General features: G+C 42.4%; 1 protein-coding gene and 1 long non-coding RNA gene across 2 annotated transcripts in view; one reads left to right on the plus strand and one right to left on the minus strand.

Moving 5' to 3' along the window:
• The first annotated feature begins 676 nt into the window (after window positions 1-676).
• Window positions 677-13,043, plus strand: LOC118230581. The gene is made up of 2 exons (XR_004765881.1): window positions 677-1,056; window positions 12,819-13,043. It is a non-coding gene; the product is annotated as an uncharacterized LOC118230581 (long non-coding RNA).
• The window catches only part of LOC118230580 (exostosin-1), a 177,641-nt gene continuing 170,641 nt past the window's right edge, over window positions 12,766-19,765 (minus strand). The window contains exons 11-12 of the mRNA XM_035423707.1: window positions 15,684-15,855; window positions 12,766-13,831 (exon numbers count right to left, since the gene is read on the minus strand). Of these exons, the coding sequence (XP_035279598.1) occupies window positions 13,646-13,831; window positions 15,684-15,855 (358 nt within the window). The 3' untranslated portion in view covers window positions 12,766-13,645. The remainder of the gene's footprint in view (window positions 13,832-15,683; window positions 15,856-19,765) is intronic.

Below are 19,765 nucleotides of genomic sequence, written 5' to 3' on the forward strand. Positions count from 1 at the left end.
CGCAAATAGCTTTGCGACGGCAACCCAATCCATTCAATTTAAACCCTGATTAATTCTCCACTGCTTTCACCCCCCCCCCCCCCCCCACTCCATAGAAGGTGTGCTCAAACAGTATGTCAAGTATTTCATTTGCGGAACTTGTGCAGTGTAATCCACAAGGCCCTCGCGAAACATGTAAATATGGTAATGCGCAAGGCCTTGTCGCTGGGCCTCATCACACTACATTAGCATACTTTTTTTTTTTTTTTGTCCCGAACAGCCGGCAGATGAAAAAATCTGCTGACAGTGTATCCTTAATCATGTAGATATCCACAACATTGTGTAAAACAGAACAGACAATTCCGAGAGATTATTTAAGAAGGACATCTGGGATTAAATAGACCTCTCCAAATATGTAGTAAGTGTGTAGATGAGAAAGGGCTACAGGGTCTATCAATCTGACTATTGCCATTATTATGGTAATTTACTACAGGCTGTACTTTAATTTGTTTTTAAGACGAAGTTACCAGCAGATGTTGTAAGATCCTAGCCTTAATCACAAGAACACCATTGTTTTGCTGTCCAATGCCTCTGCAAATGAATGTTTTTGGGTACATTATTCTGTGTGCATACGTGCATGCGTGCAAGCATATGTGTGTGTGTAGTGTGTGTGTGTGTGTTGGGGGGTGGAGGAAGGTCATGTCTTTGGTAAAAAAAAGCATAAAGTAGGTAAAAATATCGATGTAGCACTTCGGGTTTTGTATTAGTGCTATAACAGTTTTCATAATGGTTGGGCTCACTGCCAAGTCTCAAAATAGATCTCCTCTGAGATTTTGATGACTGACCTTGACCTTGTTCTACCATGAAGCTATTACAGGCTTTTTTCCCCCCCAACCAGACCATACAAGATGATTTAATTGATGAGAGATGACATTTAGCTTTCAACAGCCGATCAAGAACAGCAGGTGCGGAAGTTTATTTTGCCAGCTCTGAAGGAACTTGAGGAATATTTGAATAAGCGAGATTCACAGACACACATTCAAGCACACTGGGAGGAACAAAGGAAGCATTTGTCAGGTAAATCGCCTCACCCCACGTCCTCACCTGGCGAACCCACAGCGCTGTCAGCTCAAACCACAGCTGTAACTCTGGGCTTCAGACTTCCTGTTCATCCACATGGCTGCTGTCAAGCAAACTCAGCATCAGAAAACAGTATCATACTGTATTTCTGAGTGTAATTGAAAGCTTTTACTCATGGGAAAAATGCACTAATATACACTGATTTAGATGTCTGCAAATAATTTGGGAAGGCATTGAGAAGATGTTGTTGCAGTGTATGTATGATTGCACATTCCCGTGTGAATCTCATTACAGCATGGTCGGTAGTTAGACATACTTTAGAAAGATAATCATTTGTTATTACTGCCCCATGTTTTTGAGTTTTACAGCCAGTAATTCAATCCTCCAGCAGATAGGGGGCAAACATGGCCTCATAATGTCACACGGTGGGTAATCCAGCGGTCCTTCAAGTACGGTGCATGCATTATCTTGAGTCATTTCATTTTTACTAATTAAGCTCAATTACCACATCAAATGAGTGAGCTATGGCCATGGCGTTTAACACCTATTTATCTTTTTTTCTCAACACTAAGCCTATTCATGGTCATATAGAAATAATATTCACACTGTGTGGGTGACTGACTCTTGAAATATATTTAAATCCTCCGTGTGGTTGGGGGGGGGGGGTTGATTCCCTGCCCTGGTGCTCTCTGTACTGTGATCCCAACTTTATTTGTAATCCTCCCCGCTTTTCTCCATCTGAATAAAGTGAAGAAAATATAGAAGGAGAGCAGACTGTCCTGTTCTTCCTTTAAAAACGTCAGCTGGTGATTCTGATTGCAGCTCTGAATCAGAGATACCTATTGATAATAAAATATTCAAAATTGCACCTCTTATTATAGAATTTTAAAAAATGTATTGTAAATTAAATATTTACAACATCCAATAACGCCCAGCAACAAATAACAAACCAAGAGGAGTTTAATTATGCTAATTCCACTTCTTATAATGTCCACATTTCCCTGATGTTCATAATGCGTCTTGAAATGTCTAATCTTATAGTCCATATCATTCAGTCTGCAAAATAATTTCATGCATTTTGCCTGAATTATTATGATTGCATTCTCATTATCTAATTAACTATTGCTTAACTACAGCCAATTACCATGTTATGCACTAGACTAGTCCAGGTTTAGACACACATGGTAGATTTCAATTCTGTTACAGGCTACAAAACGAAATCAGAAGAGATAAAGGACCTAGTTAAAACATATTGTATTCTATTTGGCAATTACAGAGTCCCTCAGGGTATTGACAGTAATAAGCACTTTTTGCATGTTCATTTTCCAATAGGTACCATAGGATTTATGTGATTAAAAGTGGCGAGATATATATTGACCTATTAAGAATAATGAACTGGTAGTGCAGTCTAGGATAGTAGTTCTCTCATTACTGATATAGCGGAAATGGATTGCAGGGAAAAGGGTCTCTCCTTGCTGTAATAGTGTAAATAAGGGTCTCATTAATTGCAATATAGTCTCATGCACTATCCAGTCGTGACCCTGACGTGGGGGGTGACTGGAAAATGCGGGATCAGAGTAATGCTCGTGTGGCGGTGTGGAAATGTGCGCTTGTATTTCATCTCTGATTTAATAAGCCCTTTGTTTGCTAATCTACCGCGCCCATCTGGAGACCCGTGGCCCGTTCTCGGGGAGCGTTACAGCCGAGATTAACTGCCCCTCCCCTGCAGCCTTGTCATTTCATTCAACCGCCAGGTACTACCAAGAGAAAAGCGATGGAGGGGAGTTAGGAGAAGAAGAAAAAGAGGGAGAGAGAGAGAGAGAGAGAGAGGGGAAAAAAACGTGAGGCAAAATTGAAATGCTGGCAGAAAATGAGATTTCAAATGAATTTCCGCTGCGGAGCTGCACACGGCTTATTTGTCCCGCCTTTGACAGATTGCAGAGGCTCTATTATTATCAGCAATAGATACTGCCATTTTTCAGTTTATGAGGAAATATTGCAAGATACAGCCTTCCTAATATCAGGGGACGGTGTCTGGCAAACTGCTGAGTTGCCGGACACAGGAAAACGTGATTTTGGGGGTGTGTGTGTGTGTGGGGGGGGGGTCTCTTCCATTGTGTGAGTGCATTTTTGCTTCTCTTTATTTAGGCTCAGGTGAAGGGGGTGGGGTTTTTTTTGGGGGGGGGGGGGGGGGGGGCTGGAACAAGAGCTTGATAAGGAATTTTGGGATTTGAGATGCAAAGTGATAGATGCTGCAATAAAAATTGCCTTCGACTTGATAAGAATTGTCCTTAATTTAGACTCCAAATTATATCTTAGTGTAGTTTTTGTTTCATAAACACAGATTGAAGAAGTCTGCTCCCATAGAAATTAACTCAATGTGTGTCTACATTTAAAGACTAAGACTAACACTTGCATTTAATTTTCTGTTGAAGTTGAGGACAAATGTTTATTGAATATGAGCCAATTTCACACTTGACAGTCATTTCATCCTGACAGAAATCCAAAATTTTGACAGAAATAGTAAAAAAGGAAAATCTGTCATCATTTGAAAAACAGTGTTTCCTTATGTGTTGTATCACACATGCTGTCAATCCAACACTTTTCTTATGGGACAAGAACCAGATTTTGAATAGACGTTTCACCTGTTTTCTTCAAGTGAAACCGAACTGAAGCACCTCACATGTTTATAGGAAAATACATTTTTTGTAAGTGTCCTATGGGGAACTGTGTTCCGAATTCTCTGTGCAGATGTGTTGTAGATTAAGTGAAAGTATATTGTATTCAATCTTTGTCTCCAAAATACCTTGTTCTGTTGGAACGGGTGAATTGGGCACTTAAATGAATACAATTGAATATGAAATAAAATAAAACATTAAGAAACCACACCTTTTGAATGAGATATAATGAACACCTTTGTTTTGTAAATTGTAAAAAAAGAAAAACATTTTTGACATCAGCCAGAAAGATAGAGAGGGAGTGCACCTTCTCCTCAACCTGGTTGTTGTTTCTATGGGGTTATGTTGACTTAAACATCTGAAATGACTGAGAAAGCCTGAAAGCAAACTTTACTCCTGGCTTTTTAGCTGTACTTTTTTGAAAAAAAGTGAGGATGTCTTATATAACTTGCTAGGCAATATACACTGCTGTAATAATAACCTAAACAAAATACAAACACAATATATGCTGTTTTCACTTTTTCAGGCTGAAAGACTGATGCCTGGGTAATATAATTTAGTCAGTTATGAGACATGGCTGTTTGTTGACCTCCAAGGATTTTCTTTTTTTTCCAAGAGGATTGGATCCAACTCGTTTAACTTGAAAAGTATTTGCAAGGCTTCTGATGCTCTAAATAAGTGAACACAGATGAGTCACATACATCTTATCCCAAAGATGCATATGCCCCTGACATGTAATGCACAAATATTCCATAACAAGGAATACCAACAAGCTCACATCAGGGAAATGATACAGGATGCTAATGCCTGACTTCTGGCCTATGAATGTCTGAAGGATTAATAAACCATTGCTATTTACTTTTGCACACATCAATTACAAGTTCATGGAATATCTTTCAAGCCTTTTGAACTTATTGGCACCCAGAATCGTAAATACTGTCAAGGACAAAATTTTCCTCACAGCTGTCTAAGCTCAGGAACGTGCAGTCTTCAGCAACCGCTTCTGCCATCTGTAGAATTTATGGCTGTCAACGTATTCAGTAAATATAGCTATAGGTTTTAATCCTTCCCTCATAAATTAATGATGATTTGGGAATCCTGCCCTCTGTTCCATTATATTGGAGTGGGCTATGTCTACAGAGGTATGCGTTCAGAGGACGAGGCACCCTTCACGCAATAGAAAATGTTCAAACATACCGAACCCGGTCCCAGACCTCACGGAAAAACTGCAGATGTTCTTGAGTCCACATTTCTAATGACTTCCACTGATCACTCATTCAGGGCACAGGAAAGCCCTCCCGTTCAATTTTGCCGTCTTTGAGGTCCGAAGAGTTTGGGCGTTGACCTTTCGCCCGGTTCATTTTAATACCGAGCTCTTTCCCAAAAGTGGAAGTAAACACAAGAGAGCTAATTACTCTGGCGCTCGGAGGACGGTGGGCTCTGCCAAGCAGAAAATATCTGAGGGCAGGGCAAACGTTTCCAAGTAAAGACACCGAGCCCGTAGCAGAACTCAACAGGGAGAGAGAAAAACTCCTGGAACATGTCGAATTTACAGATGCAGAAAATTGGCAGAGTCGTCTTGGGGGCGAGAGGGAAGAGAAATTTTTACCGGAATTTAGTGGTGTGTAAAAAATTGAAAAAATAACGGAAGGGAAGAATGATATGCATAAGGATCTGGTGAGAAAAAATGTGGACAAAAGTTACAAAGCCATTCAGATTTTTGCTAGCCGTAAAAAGATCTGATTTGCTTTGGCGGGACTTTCAAATCCAGGCCAAAACATACAATAAAATTTAATTAAATGGATAAATGGAAGAGAATATAGAATTGCAGGCCCACATATCCATTTGTGCTATACCTTACTCCTTTCCCTTGTATGGCACACTAAATACTAAGCACAATAGTGCACTTCTGTAGAAGGGAATGATATTGCAACCAAATTTATATTTCTTCAGACCAATAAGTGGCAAGTTATCATTAATATTAGTAAGTTTATCATTAATATTAACTGTTTCCACATTAAACATCAGCAATAGAGATCTGTTTTCTTTTTTAACTCTGCTTTGGTCTATTATTCAATTTCAGTATTGCAAAATTAGAGACCCCTGCTTGGGTCAAGACAATGAAATTTGATTTCTTCGGGAGAAATAAAAATCCTTCTCTTATTGCAAAACAGCATGTGAGCCACACTAATTTTGATGTAGGTTTATATGACTCACCAATAGCAGCTCACACTGTTTTTTCTCACACATGGTCAAATAAAGGACACATAAAAATAAAGTGACAAACAGCACACAAGACACACTGCCAGGTGGAGGGAATTCACAAGCTCCAACTAACCTTAATTTCACTAATCTTATGCAACATTCTGTTTTACATTCAGGTTTTTTTTTTCTCATTAGTGTTTTTTAAACCCTTTCAGACTACAGTCTCCCCATCCCACCTCCCCACAAACCCCATCCCTTGGGGTTCAATGTTGTTGAGCACCTTGAATACTTCAAACAACAGACCCTCGTTTCCCCCCCTCAGCTCCGCAGTTTCAACCACACGCTCCATTAAAGCTCTGCCTTCACGACTGACAATAATTCTCGCAGAATTCTCGCAACAGCCCACATAACACCGACCGAAGTTATGCAAATATTATTTCGCAGCCCTGATGGGAATTCAAATTCCCTTTCAGGCAAATTTATTTCGGCTAAATGTAATTTCGGCGCATTTTATGCAATTTCAGACGCCATCCGCGAACGGCACATTGTGCGCAACAATAGAAATGTCACATTTCGACACAATAACGTTATTGTAACCTCGCTGGAAAGCAAAGTCACGTGAGCCATGCGCTAATAGCCATTAGTGTCAGCGAGCGGGAGCAATTCAATGGGTTTTCTTTCGTCTGCCAGTATTACACCTGTCTGTGCAGAAAGCAATTACAAAGTGCAGATCATTTCACTCAACCTTCCTCCAGGTCCACACGTGAAAAAAAGGAAAAAAAAAAAAGAATCACAATTGTTTTAGGTTATTTATTTATTTTTGTATATGAGAATTCCACTGCCTTCCCCAGATCTCATTTTCAACAACTTTGCCGCGGGGAATAGAAAAAATGCTGGCTCAAATCCCTTGGTCCTTTTCTCTGTAATAAATACTTGGTTTCATTTCAGAGAAAATAAGCGGGGAGCGACTTGCTGTCCTGACCCCTGGAAAAGCCTGTCACATGGTAGGGCCGAATGATATGCAGTGATGAAATCTCAGGCAACATCGCGCACCAAAGCGCCACGTTTTGAAGAAGAGAAAACAATTTGTTCTGCGACATTATTTTTCATTAGTCTGTTTCTGTAGGAGTCTTCTTTTGTGAGTGAAATGATTGAAATCCTGTAGTTGTAGGTGCAGTATAGAGAATTCTTCTTACAAATCGCTGAGCTTTTCACTTTGAAACACCATCTGTATATTCAGTAAATAAGACAAACGGAAGATGAATAGTCAAGTCAGCCGACACTGAGAATCCATACTTGCCCAAAAGCAAAAATGTTAACAAATGAAATGATTCACTTACACGTATTCTAGTTTTGATAAAATACATAATATATTTTAGGCCGCAAAATGTATTTTTGGATGAAGATTGCAGGCCTTTAACCACTTTCAAATTTCCATTTGTCCTTTTTACAATAACTGGACATTGAGGGTGGCATAGGGAAAACGTAACAATGCCAAAAATCTGATTAATACTGCCGAACAACCACCAATGGGAAATTAACTCATTTAAAGGTACAACTTCCCCCATTTTCAGCTTAAAAGCCTCCGCTGCTGGAGGATGTGGAGGGTATTATTAGGGGATTGAGGGACCCGGTGATGGCAAATGGCAAGTCCCCTCTGGAGAAGTAATTCTGTCCTATGAATCACCATTTTAGCCCGTCAGCCCCCGGCTGCACTCCGTTTACTCATATCAAGCTCGGACACCTGCGGAAACGGCTTACGACGCAGGCAGCCGTCCTCCGACGCCGTTCGCAGAAAATATCTCTCACGGAGAAGAAGGCACAGAGCCCTGTTATATATATATATATATTTATCAACACGCACTTTCACAGCGCAGTCAAGCCACGCATTCGAGCCAGCGGCTACAAGAGTCGTGTCAGTAAGCTCCGACCGGCCCCATATTTGATATTTTTTAAATAAGCGTTGAAAATGCCCCGGCGAGACAGTTACATATTTTTGCATTACGGCGCAAGAGGCAAGCGGCGGCCTTCCCAGGAGCCCATCAGAACGCGGAATTGCTTCGCCGTCTCCGTCTCCAGCGTCTCCATTACTGGGGGGGGGGGGGGGGGGGGGGAGATACCCCACCAGCCTCGACGTGACAAATTTAAAGAGACAGGCCGGCGATGAGCAATATTGTTGGGGCGTAATAAAAAGAAACGGGAGACCTAATGGCTTTTTATAACACAATTACCGCACTCGAGGCCGAGCCCCTGCCTCCGCACGCCGCGTCCATGCTAAACTCACCATAACTAATTTCTGGAAAGTCAGGAGAAATATTGTGTACCACACAGGCAATTATCATTCAATTTGAGCGTGTCAGATCCGAGGCCTCCTCCAGTCCCCCCGTCACTTTTGCCTGAATACTTCTCATCATCTCTGGAGAGCTATGGAAAATGAGCAATTTGACACATGCCCTGAAGACTGTATAAAAACCCACCTATTTTTTTTTTATTATGGAAATTGAATTATTAAGCAATGAAATGACTCAGCAGTACCGAACCCTTTATTTTTGTAGGTCCATTTAATATTACATGGTGATATCACATGCTTTTCCACCAATGGTTAACATTCCCTTCGTATCTAAATGGGGTATCTGGTGACCCCACGTGTTGAAGAGATGTGGGGATTTAAAAATTGCCCTGTCAGGGATATGGTTTCCCATTAAACAATGCATTAGTGCCAGCTCTCCTGTAGTATGTAGCACTGCTGCTCATGGGCAAGATAATCAGTCAAGTCCACTTACTTCAGCTGTCTTTCATGTGTGTGGATTGACTCCAGAGGCAAAAATGGTGATTCCAAATCTAAAGGAGATTTTTCTTTTGGATCTTGGGGTTCTGAGCTTGAACAGGATTAAGCATTAGCATGTGGGAATAGCTCCCTCTCAGTTGTATGTTCAAGATCAACAGTCAAATGAATATGCACTTTGCACAGGTTGTCACTGCAGATAAATAGACCCTGCAAAAGAGAACTGAGCACTCAGTTGAGTTCTCAGACCTGCCTGCTCGAATAAAGGTCAAAGGTCATTTTATATCACGTCACATGGCTGCACTAATAACATCTGTACGGCACCTGCCCTGATCTGATGCCGCGGAGTGCACTGCCTGTGTTATCTGCGCGAGCAACAATAGCTTAAGAGCAGGGCGGACAGGGTAAGAGTAAGAGACCGCAGAATAAACACACGCGAGAGATCGGTGTCAGCGCTCCGGAACAGATTTGCGGCGCGATTACCCCGGCCGCCGGTGGAGCGGCTCTTTTATTTTATTTTCTTTTTTTTTTGCGTTTGACGTGCGACGAGGCCGCGTCTCGTCTCGCGCCGGATCAATCAGCCGCTTCGCTCCAGCCCGAGAGCTGCGCGGCGCGAGGATTCGCACCTCGGCTCAGGTGCTAATGCCCGAGTTTGAAGGCAGCCGCACCGCCGACTTTCGGTATGTGAACATAACCTATCTCTCCGTCCCGAGCGGATTAGCCCTGACAGTTTAAAACTCCATAATATGTGATCCACGGCGAACCTAAACGCTGCACTAGAGGAGTAGTTTATCTATTGGCCTTAAAGATGCTGGAGGTTGTTTTTTTCTCCGTCTGAATTATTTTCCCTGTCTCTTCTTTATGAACAGAAGTGCACATACTTCAAGCACACTGCACATCTGTATTACTGATTCCTTCTGCAGTTCTGATGGCTGGTTGTTCTGTTCTGTGTTATGACAGATGAGAAGTTCTTGATCACTCACCTTTTTAGCTCTGTGAAGGTGTCATTGGAATGATAGCTATGCCATATGCCTCTGATGCTTCTGACAAAGGTTGATAAAAAGGGCATTGTAAAAAAAAAAGAACAGCGTGGCACAGTACCGCAAGCTACATGATTAGCATATATTTCACTGGTCCTTGTCCTATGTGTTAGCTGGAGAAAAGTGACACGCAGCAGTGCAGAGAATTGAACAAGAGATCACGTCCTCCATAAAAACGCCTCTCTCTTCGGCCTTGACCTCCCTTATGGAAATTATATATTCTGCAATAAATGGCACTAACATAAATCGTCAAGATCAGAACAGGACATTGCAGCACTTAAAAAATATATGGGCCAATACACAAATTATTGCTGTGCTCAGGTTTTCGTTTTTAGATGAGTTTTTTGTTTGCTGTGAATATATATACATTAAATAAATATAAATATATATATATATTTATATATTTAATTTTATACTACATATATACAGTATATATATATATACATATATATATATAAATATAATGCATATATATATATATATATATATATATATATATATATATATCAAAGGCCGCATTACATATAGATAGAATAGTGTATGAAAAACTCCTTCTATAATGAAATATAAAATATTCAGCATGCTATTGTGTCAAGACCAAACAGTTTAAATAGGCACAATGCCCCGGGATCTGGGCTACACTTTCATGCGTTGTAATGTGTGGCGGCTGTGGCAGCCATCAATAAAGCGGGTGGGGTGGGGTGGGGGGATGTTGGCCTGCCCTGTTGTTTGATGTGCAGAGAATTGGGCTCTATTTTTGATGGTTCCCTCGTGGCGTGTGCCGCGCGAGATATGTCACGGAGGGGCTCAGAGATGGGGCGGCTTGATCTCCATGGTTATTGGCTTTTTTTTTTTTTTTTTTTTCCCTCCGCCGGGGCACCTCCGATTGAAGCCGCGTGGCATTTAAAGCTCCCTGACCTGACGTCCACCTTCCCAGGAGATAACAGCTGTAAATCAACTTTTCAAATAAGACTGAAGGGCAGGCCTCAGAGGCAGCCGGGCCCACAGCCGACAGAAAAACGTCTATTTATTTTACGTCAACCTGAAGAGACGTCCAAAATAGTGTGTGGGATAAATAAATATTAGCAAAAAAAAAAAGGATTCCATATCGTCTGCCATCACGAAATGTCAAATGCTTGGCCTGTAAATATTTGCCAGTGAATATCAAAGCTGAAACATCAGAGAGAGAAATAACTTATATTGGAGGCTCAGTAGTTGAATTGTAGTTTAATTTGCCTGAATGCTCTCCACACTACTGAGTGTGTCCCCTCATCATTGAAGATGGCCTTGTTTGATTTGCTTGCTGCTAGACATTTTGCAGCATTGATGTGGCCTAAAATGCTTCAATCGTCTCATTTGACACCTTAAATACAGAACCATTTTTAAATGAACATAAGTAGATTAAAACTAGTCGTTGTATGGCTCAAAGTTCCAATTCCAAACTTAGTTGTTGTTGTTGTTATTATTATTATTATTATTATTATTATTAATATTATCATTATGATGGAATATAGTTTTTATGGTTAATTCATTGAATGAATGGCAATTCTAGATAATTCGTTCACATGTAAAAGCTGCATGGCACAAAAATGAAAATAAAATAAACTTTATTGCCCACAATGGGGACAATGGAAATGCATCATGTTTAAATTACCAATTGACCCCACAACAAAAAATGTAATCTTTCATACAGCACCAGCATCAGCACAGATAGATTATTCTGGTCTGAAACCAGCTGTGCCTCACGAGGATCAATCTGAATCAATACCATAACCGGTCATGGACTCATTCATATCCCTGGAGCACAAAGAAAAAGGATAATATATAAGTATCAAATAAATATATAGTGTAACCTTTCTCCAAAGTGCCAGTGGCCCTGTTTCATTGACGCTTAATTGTCACGCAGACACGCGATGGTTAAAAAAACGCATTCCAAAGCGTGCATTGTTTTAGCGTTTATTCTGCTTGCGGGAGAGTCACGGAAGTCAATGAACCTATTCCTGGTGGACCCGGTCGATATTTAGCGAGGCGGCTACGGAGGTGGGACTGGCCTCCACTGTAAATGTGTAAAGCGCAAAGAAAAACTCTCACCTGGGAAAAAAAAGCTCCCCGTCCCAGGTGATTGGCTCAATGGGATCACAGCAGACTTTGGTGATGTTAACTTTCTGGGCACTTTTTTACGTTTATGACATTGGGCTGACTGAAGAACGATGATAGTCACAATTAAGTATTCTTATGAACTAAAACCTTTAGCTGATAATTTTAAAAATGTTATTTTTAAATTTTTATTGTTATTTTGTTCATTTAAATATCAGCCGTAAATATAAATAATACTGTAAATTTATTAAACTATAGTTATTCAGTATAAAGCACCTTAAATAATGTTACTAGTAAAAGTGTATAAATAGTAGCTTAATCAACAGAAGCCACAATAAATATACATATTTCAAATTTGCACTTGTGAAAAAACTAGGACAGACTGTTTTTACTGCATGTTAAATTTAGCGATAAACTATTTTAAAACACATGACCATTGAAATGGAAATATTAAAACAAATGAATATGTTCAGTATCAATACGTCACCTCATCCATGGAGGTCAATTCCCTCAAGATATTAGCCAAAGGATGAACTATACAGTACTTGTGAAAGTTATATTAAAGAAAACTTTGAAAGGAAATGGGGGAAAGCAGATCTAGAAGAAGTTCTCCACCCCCTTGAGAATCAACTGTCAGGTTATTGGTTGTTGTTGCAGCAAATGAAAGCTCATTTATGGAAATCCAAGGTGTCTGCCAATTCTAACTACCTCCTCTCTTCGAGATTCGTGTACATCCTCTTAATAAACCTATCAACATATGTAAATTTTCAAACCTTGCCTATATCCACGGGGAGGTCAAATCAAGGGTAACGGTGCCTGAATTTCTACCCTGTGGAAACATGAAAGCCTGCACTATCCCCAAACACACAGAATACTTTGATGGTCTGTGACAAGGTGTTCATCATTGTTTGTATAACTTTGCATAATTTATTAATTTTTTTTTTTCTTCTGCAGGACACAAGAAAGTGCAACAATCTTCTGAAATTAAAATGAATTTGGACATTTCAAATACTACATATATCTTCCGAAAACATCTGAACGCACCTCCAGGCAAGTTAATCTTCCTAAAGATTTTTTTTCCCTCCACTCCTTATCTTTCATCCCACTCCGGTACCATGGCTATATTGATCCAGGGAAAAGGAATGTAATCATTAGTCTGCCCACCCCCCCCCCAAAAAAAGAGATAACAGAACAAACAAAAAAAGAAAAACAATACATCTGAACATCCTTTAGCAGAACTGTATTTTTGGCAATTTAAAGCTTGTTAAGAGAGTAGAGAAACGAAAAACAAACCGGTGAAATGTAAAGTCCGGGAATTAAAGGATGAAAAGCAACAGATCCATTTCCTGATCACATGGGCCCACTGTATTCCATTTCTGGTTTCCCTCCAAATTTCCACAAGAAACATGGGGAAATGTCAGGAGCTCTGAGCTTCGCCGAGCCACCTTCAAGCTAGTCTTCTTTCAGACGAGGTTGTGAGTGTGACAATCATTGTGATGTCAGAGGATGTGAAACGTAGCAGTATTTGTCATCATCATCATCATCATCACCACCATCACCAACAACATTTATGACAACAGAATCCAACAGGCTTGGACCGCAGATTCTGACTGGTCACAAGTTTTTTCCGACCACCGCCACCGTAAAATGGCACGAGTGTTGCATATTTCATAATAAATTATGGACGGTAGCGGCCCACACCCCCCCCGAACGGGTCCGGCGCATCTCCCAATTGCACCCCCTGGGTGGGTGGGGGGGGGGTCCCGTGCGTGGGGGGCTCCCTAGAGCTTCTCAATGTCCCTGTACTTCTTCCGCAGGATGGACACCTGGTCCTTGAACAGGACGGGGTCCAGCCTCATCTGGGAGTGCAGGAGGGGCATGAAGCCGAACCAGCCGCTGAATGTGTTCATGCAGGTCTGCCGCTGGGCGAAGTGGTCCGGGTCGGCCCAGCGTGAAGTCTTGGACCCCTGCGTGGGAAAACCGCAAAGAGGGAACAGAGAGAACAGGACACGCCTGGAGGGTCATCTGACATGAGATCAGTGTTATACGAAATAAAAAAGCCTTTCTATCAGGCATAGCACAATGCATTCCTAAATGAACTGACCCAAGATCAGTGAAATACAAAATTTTAAAAAGCCTTTCTATCAGGCATAGCACAATGCATTCCTAAATGAACTGACCCAAGATCAGTGAAATACAAAATTTTAAAAAGCCTTTCTATCAGGCATAGCACAATACATTCCTAAATTAACTGACCCAAGATCAGTGAAACAGAATAAGAGCAGTATTTTTCTGAGAGACATATTACAAAACATTTCTAAAATAACTGACCTAAGATCAATGTAACAAAATATAATAAGACATTGTTCTGTTGGGCAGGGTACATTTCTAAATGAACCAACCTAGTAACATAATGAAACAGCATTTTTTTCTGTGTATCAGGATGCAATGTATTTCTAAATTCACGGACCCAAGAGCACTGCCACATGGAATAAAATTATTGGCAACACTTTACTTGAACCCTTTGACATATGGCTGACATAGCACGGTCATACACATGACATAAAAGCTGTCACAAGATGGCGTAACAGATGATGTCATCCATCCAATCATCCATCCATTATCTATACCCGCATATCCTGGGCAGGGTCGCGGGGGGGGAGGTTTGAGCCTATCCCAGCGTGCACTGGGCAAGGTGAAAAACTAAAGTGTTAGCAAATTATCTATCTGCACAACAGACTACAAAAAAAATCCGTGCTGCAGTCTCCACTCTGGTTTTAGACACACCTTCCCATGCGATCTTCAGCCAGAGCTGCAAATGTCAGACGGGAGGGGGGGAGTATATAAAAAATGCCAGGACAGGAAATGGCCTTAAGACATGAAGTCGGGGGTGGGGGGGGGGGGGGGGAGCGGTGGGAGCAAATTGGCGATTTACAAGTGGCCTTCACAATTAAGGCATTAATCAAGGGGCCCGATCCTGCCGAGTCATCAGTCTGCCCCGAGCGAGGCCATCAATCAGCCCCTGACGCGCAGGAGAGAACCGTCCCGTCTGCCGGGGCGCAGGGACCGCCCGGAGAGCCCGGCTCTCCGCCTGCGCCGCGTCCGTCTGGCTCGTCCCTCAAGACGCTTCCCGGACGAAAGGCCCGAGCCCCCCCCCGCTCGTCGTGCTACTTTAACGCGTCCTGGCCCGCCGCCTCCCATTTCCCCCTGACAGCGACGGTTCACTGCTGCTAGAGTACGCGCTCTATGCGGACTTTTAAGACCACAACCATCCGTGAGCCACACTGTACAGCTTTAAATTTTGAAAGACATTTCAATTGTTTAGTATTCGCAGGTTGTGAATTAAATTTTCTATGCTATGTTTCTTGCGCTGGTTCCCAACAAACCCCCGTTCCCCCTTTCCTGGGCCACGATTATGGTCCCTCTGGTTCATTCCTGTTTAGGGCCACCAAAATCCCAGAGCCAGCACAGGCCTCAGGCCCCGTGTATCAGCCCATGCACACAAGCAAACCCGCGCACGCAAACGCTCTGAGCCTCGTGATCGTAAAACACCGCTGCACAACCCAGCTCATCATAGACCCACACTTCTGCATGCAAATGAAGCACCCGGAGGTCGGCCCACGCGGTAGGACGGTACCGATTTGTCCCAGCAGTGTTTCAGGGACAGTGTGGTGTCAGGTGTCAGGTGCAGCTGTAAACCCACAGTATGTATATTACATGTGAATACCACGGGGGGTGGGGGTGGGGGTGGGGGGGGGGAGTGAGAGGCGGCCCCCGTAATGAACCGCTCTCACATGGACTCCCCGCCGGCGGACGCACCTGTTGCATCATGGTCTCCTTGTACTGCTTCTTCTGGGTGACTTTGATGGGCGGGAGCTTGGTGACCGCGGACACCAGGAAGTTCATCAGGATGTCCTCGCAGTTGGCCATCCGGTCCACCATGCTGAGAAGGCTCGCCGGCAGGTAGTGGGTGTACAGGTAGTGATAATACCTGCAGGGGGCGAGCGACACAGAAGCACCGCGCTTTACCGTACACCCCGCACAGACACCCAGGTGCCTACTCCCCCCCCCCCCCCCCCCCCACTCACCAGACCGGCTCCGCACACATGGGGGGATTTCATCGGGCTCGAAACAGGCCCGCCGATATCAGCGCGTCACATGCGAGTCTGGCCTCATCCCGTATTCACGCCGAAGTCCCAGGCGGGGCGCAAAAAGAGGCCTCGCCGAAAGAGGGGCGGGAACAGTTAAAACAACGGCCTCGCTCGACCCCCGCGTTCCCGCCAGAGCCGGCCGGATGCCGGGAGACTGATGTTTTAATTTCTCAGGCGGGGGCCCCTAACCCCCCTGGCCCGCCCCCTCTGCTCTGGCAGACCTGATTGCGCCCGGCCTCATCTCTCGCCTGTTTATTAAGCTGTGCCTGGACGTCTGACAAAAGCCCTTCTGTCCCGTCCCCGGTGAAGAATGAGCGTCGGAGAGCCTCTCTCAGATCGGGAGGCAGCGAAACCGGCTTATCTCCTCAGCTTTTTATACCAAAGGTGCCGGCCCCTGCTGCATCAGCGACTCGTCCGGATCCCCGACTGTAAATCACTGTCAGCCTGCTCTTAAGAGGCGTGACTCTGAAGGTTTCGCCGGAGGAGCTCCGCGTCTCATCCACTTCGGGAGACCGGGGCGTTCTTCCCGAGTCAGCGATAAACCACTTTTGTCAGATATGAATTTATAGAACGGCGGACAACAGTTTTGATCGGGCGATTTATACTTTTATTTTCTGCGTTGCCGTGGCATTATATCTTTCGGATATCCCCACATATATATCTGAATGTTAAAATGAAAATGCGGCACGTTCCAGAAACTAAGGCCAAGGGCAAGCGGCATGTAAACTATAGCCTTTTTTTATCATTTTATTTTTTTATCTAATTTTATGTTTACTTTGGAGTCTATTCTACTGATGGGCCACCCACAGATGCATAGTGATGACTGCAAATGAGCATGTGCCCAGTGACCAATAATCACCAATAATTATTTCCCAGACTACAGGTCACACAGCGCACTAGGTGAGCTAGTTCTGACCGAAGGAGAGGGGGATCTCACACTGAAGACAAAATGGTAACTTGTAGGAGCGAGTAGGAAAGAAACTAATGGCTGATTGTGGAGATATGACCCAAAGGGACACTTGGCTGAATCAATCCCACCCTTCTCCACGAGGACTCCTGTTAGAGGCTGGCTAATGACACAGATAAACCTTGTAACAGCGTCTCAGATAGAGCACAATTAGAACCGAGCCACTTCTGAGCCCAGAAACCACAAGCTTATATTTCATGTGACCGCAATCATAAAGCCAGCACAAAAATGTATCGATAAACTGCCAAACACAATGTTGCCCGCAATGATTTGAGTTTAATAGACATGGAAAAACTGAACTTGAGGTATCAAAACACCATCTAGTCCAATCACCACTATAGACTACATGTTCTAATCTGCAGTGTCAATAATTCATGTCTTTAATGAATACTTAATCTGTTTACAAAATTATACAATTTAAACAGGTAGATTTAATAAGTGGCTAATCTATTTACGCATTTGCTACCTGGATAATTGAAAAAAAAAAAAAAAAAACATTCTCTCCTGGGTGGCATTTCAAAGCCACATTCAACAGCTCACCAGGCAATTTGAAACACCGGTATAAAATGTGCTTAGAAGTCCCTTCGGAGGACCAGATCACCTAATACATATTCATACGAGGTGTGCAGCGACTCCCGTGATTGGGTTACGAGCAAAACATCCTTGTGCTCAAGGGAGCTTCTGGGAAGCACACCGCGAGCGTGCTGGCGATGGGACCCGCGCTATGAGTGGTTGACGCTCTTTACCGATGCAGGCACGCGCGTGCGTGGGCGTGCGGCCCTAAACCGCTGTCTGCCACTGTCTCCGAGCTCCGTCACCTTCCACCCCTTTTCAGATTGTGTCTGTGACCCTCTTTGTCTGGGTCACAGACACGGACCTCCCCCCCTGAACCCCCAACCTCCTGAAATACAATTTAATGAATTATCATCCTTATTAAGAGCAGCACAGAGGTATATATGGAAAAAAAACAGATTTTACTCAACAAGTGTGAACACTGAGTTTGTGATTTCAATATACAATATCAACAAGCTAACGTTCGACTGCAGTACAACCACATTCCTAACCTGTTCCACAGTGAAGGTCAATAGCTCTCTTCCTGAGGGGAAAAAATCCACACAGTTGATTTAATTTTTCATTTTAAAGTGCCCCACACAGTTAAAGAAAGGAAACTGTCAGAGGGCTAATTCATTCACTGTTGTCAACAAGGGCATAATCTTTTAATCAAGTTGACTGCTTCCTAAAATATCTCGTTCATATAGCTGTCAACCTAAATTGGCTGACAGTTTAAACAGGATGACTAAATGCAGGATTTTGTCTGACATATTTCCTGATAAAATTACCCAAAAGAAAACTTTTTAATTAACTGGTCATTTAACTAGCAAATCATACTGGTAGTACAGCATGGTAAATCACTTTCACAAAGAACCATTCTGTCACCTTCTGTATATCAGAAATACTTCAGCAGCAGGCTCACACATATGCAAGTATATACATGCCTACATTTGTGAATATGTGTCATAAGTTGTCATAGCAACTGAATCAGTGCTGAGAGACCAAGTTAAGTGTATTCACCACAAAATACACAAATAAATAGATACATAAATAATGCATTATGCATGAAAGAATGCACGCAAATAGTTTGCAATAACATGAGTGCATGATTCATCTTCATGTTTATTTGCCATCAAATAAGAGTAATTACATGCATGATCGTCAGCTAAATGTTTGGAACTTTGCCAGCAGAGAAGGTGTGTTGCACCTGATCTTTGATGGCTTTGCTAGTTGGGCATAGTAACATACCCCCAGACTCCACTTAGACCTTAGCTGCTGAGGAGCAGACAAAAAAAAACAAAACAAAAATAAAACAACTAGCTGGTAGGATTTTACTGTCTGCACAAATCTTTGTTCTTGTTCCCATTTATCACAATCATTAATATCTCTCTGTATTGTTCTATCATCTGTTCCTTTTGCTGTCAGTGTTGCACATTTTTCATGCTACACTGCAGTTTAATTGTCAATGAGATATGCTAAATTCAATGACTGATTGATTGTGTTGCGCATTACAAAATATGAAATTAATTATCTGAAAGCTGACCACTTTATTATATTTCAGAAATGTAAACAACTCTAATCCTGCCTCCCCCTGCCTGTCGGATGAACTATCAGTATATAGTCATTAACAGAGCCTGAAATCTAGCTATTTGAGTTCTGAAAGCCTAGAATGATTTTGGTTTTTACTGATACTTAATAAGGGCACTGACAAACAGAACAGATGCCTCTTTCAAGATACGCACATGGAAAAAAAGGGCAAACTTCATACAAATGAGGTACAAAAGACTAGCTCAGGTGCTGAAACAGCAAGTTATTTCTTAAAAGGCCAACAGCAGCCAATCAGAAATGGCAGCTCAGTACCCAGTAACTACCGGGATAGAGAGATGCGAGGATCACACACAGGAGAGTCATTCACATATTGGCTAAATTCCCAATCTTCTAATCATCCTTCAGTTTAACTGGCTGAAAAAAATTCCATGGGCAATCACATGGTCTCCATGGGAAGCTGCATTGTATTTACGAAAGCAGGTTTAGGCAGACTTGCCATTGAAACTGTAATATATGCATGAACACAGCCAATTGAGGAGGATTTGAATGGTGTGAGGGTTAATACTACTAGTACTACTACTACTACTACTTCTACTACTACTACTACTACTAATATTGGCAATTCATAATCTGATACAATATAATTTTGCCTGCCTTTTTTCTACCAGAAATACACTTAAAAA

This window comes from Anguilla anguilla, chromosome 6 (genome assembly GCF_013347855.1).
Source record: "Anguilla anguilla isolate fAngAng1 chromosome 6, fAngAng1.pri, whole genome shotgun sequence".
Classification (NCBI taxonomy): Eukaryota; Metazoa; Chordata; class Actinopteri; order Anguilliformes; family Anguillidae; genus Anguilla; species Anguilla anguilla.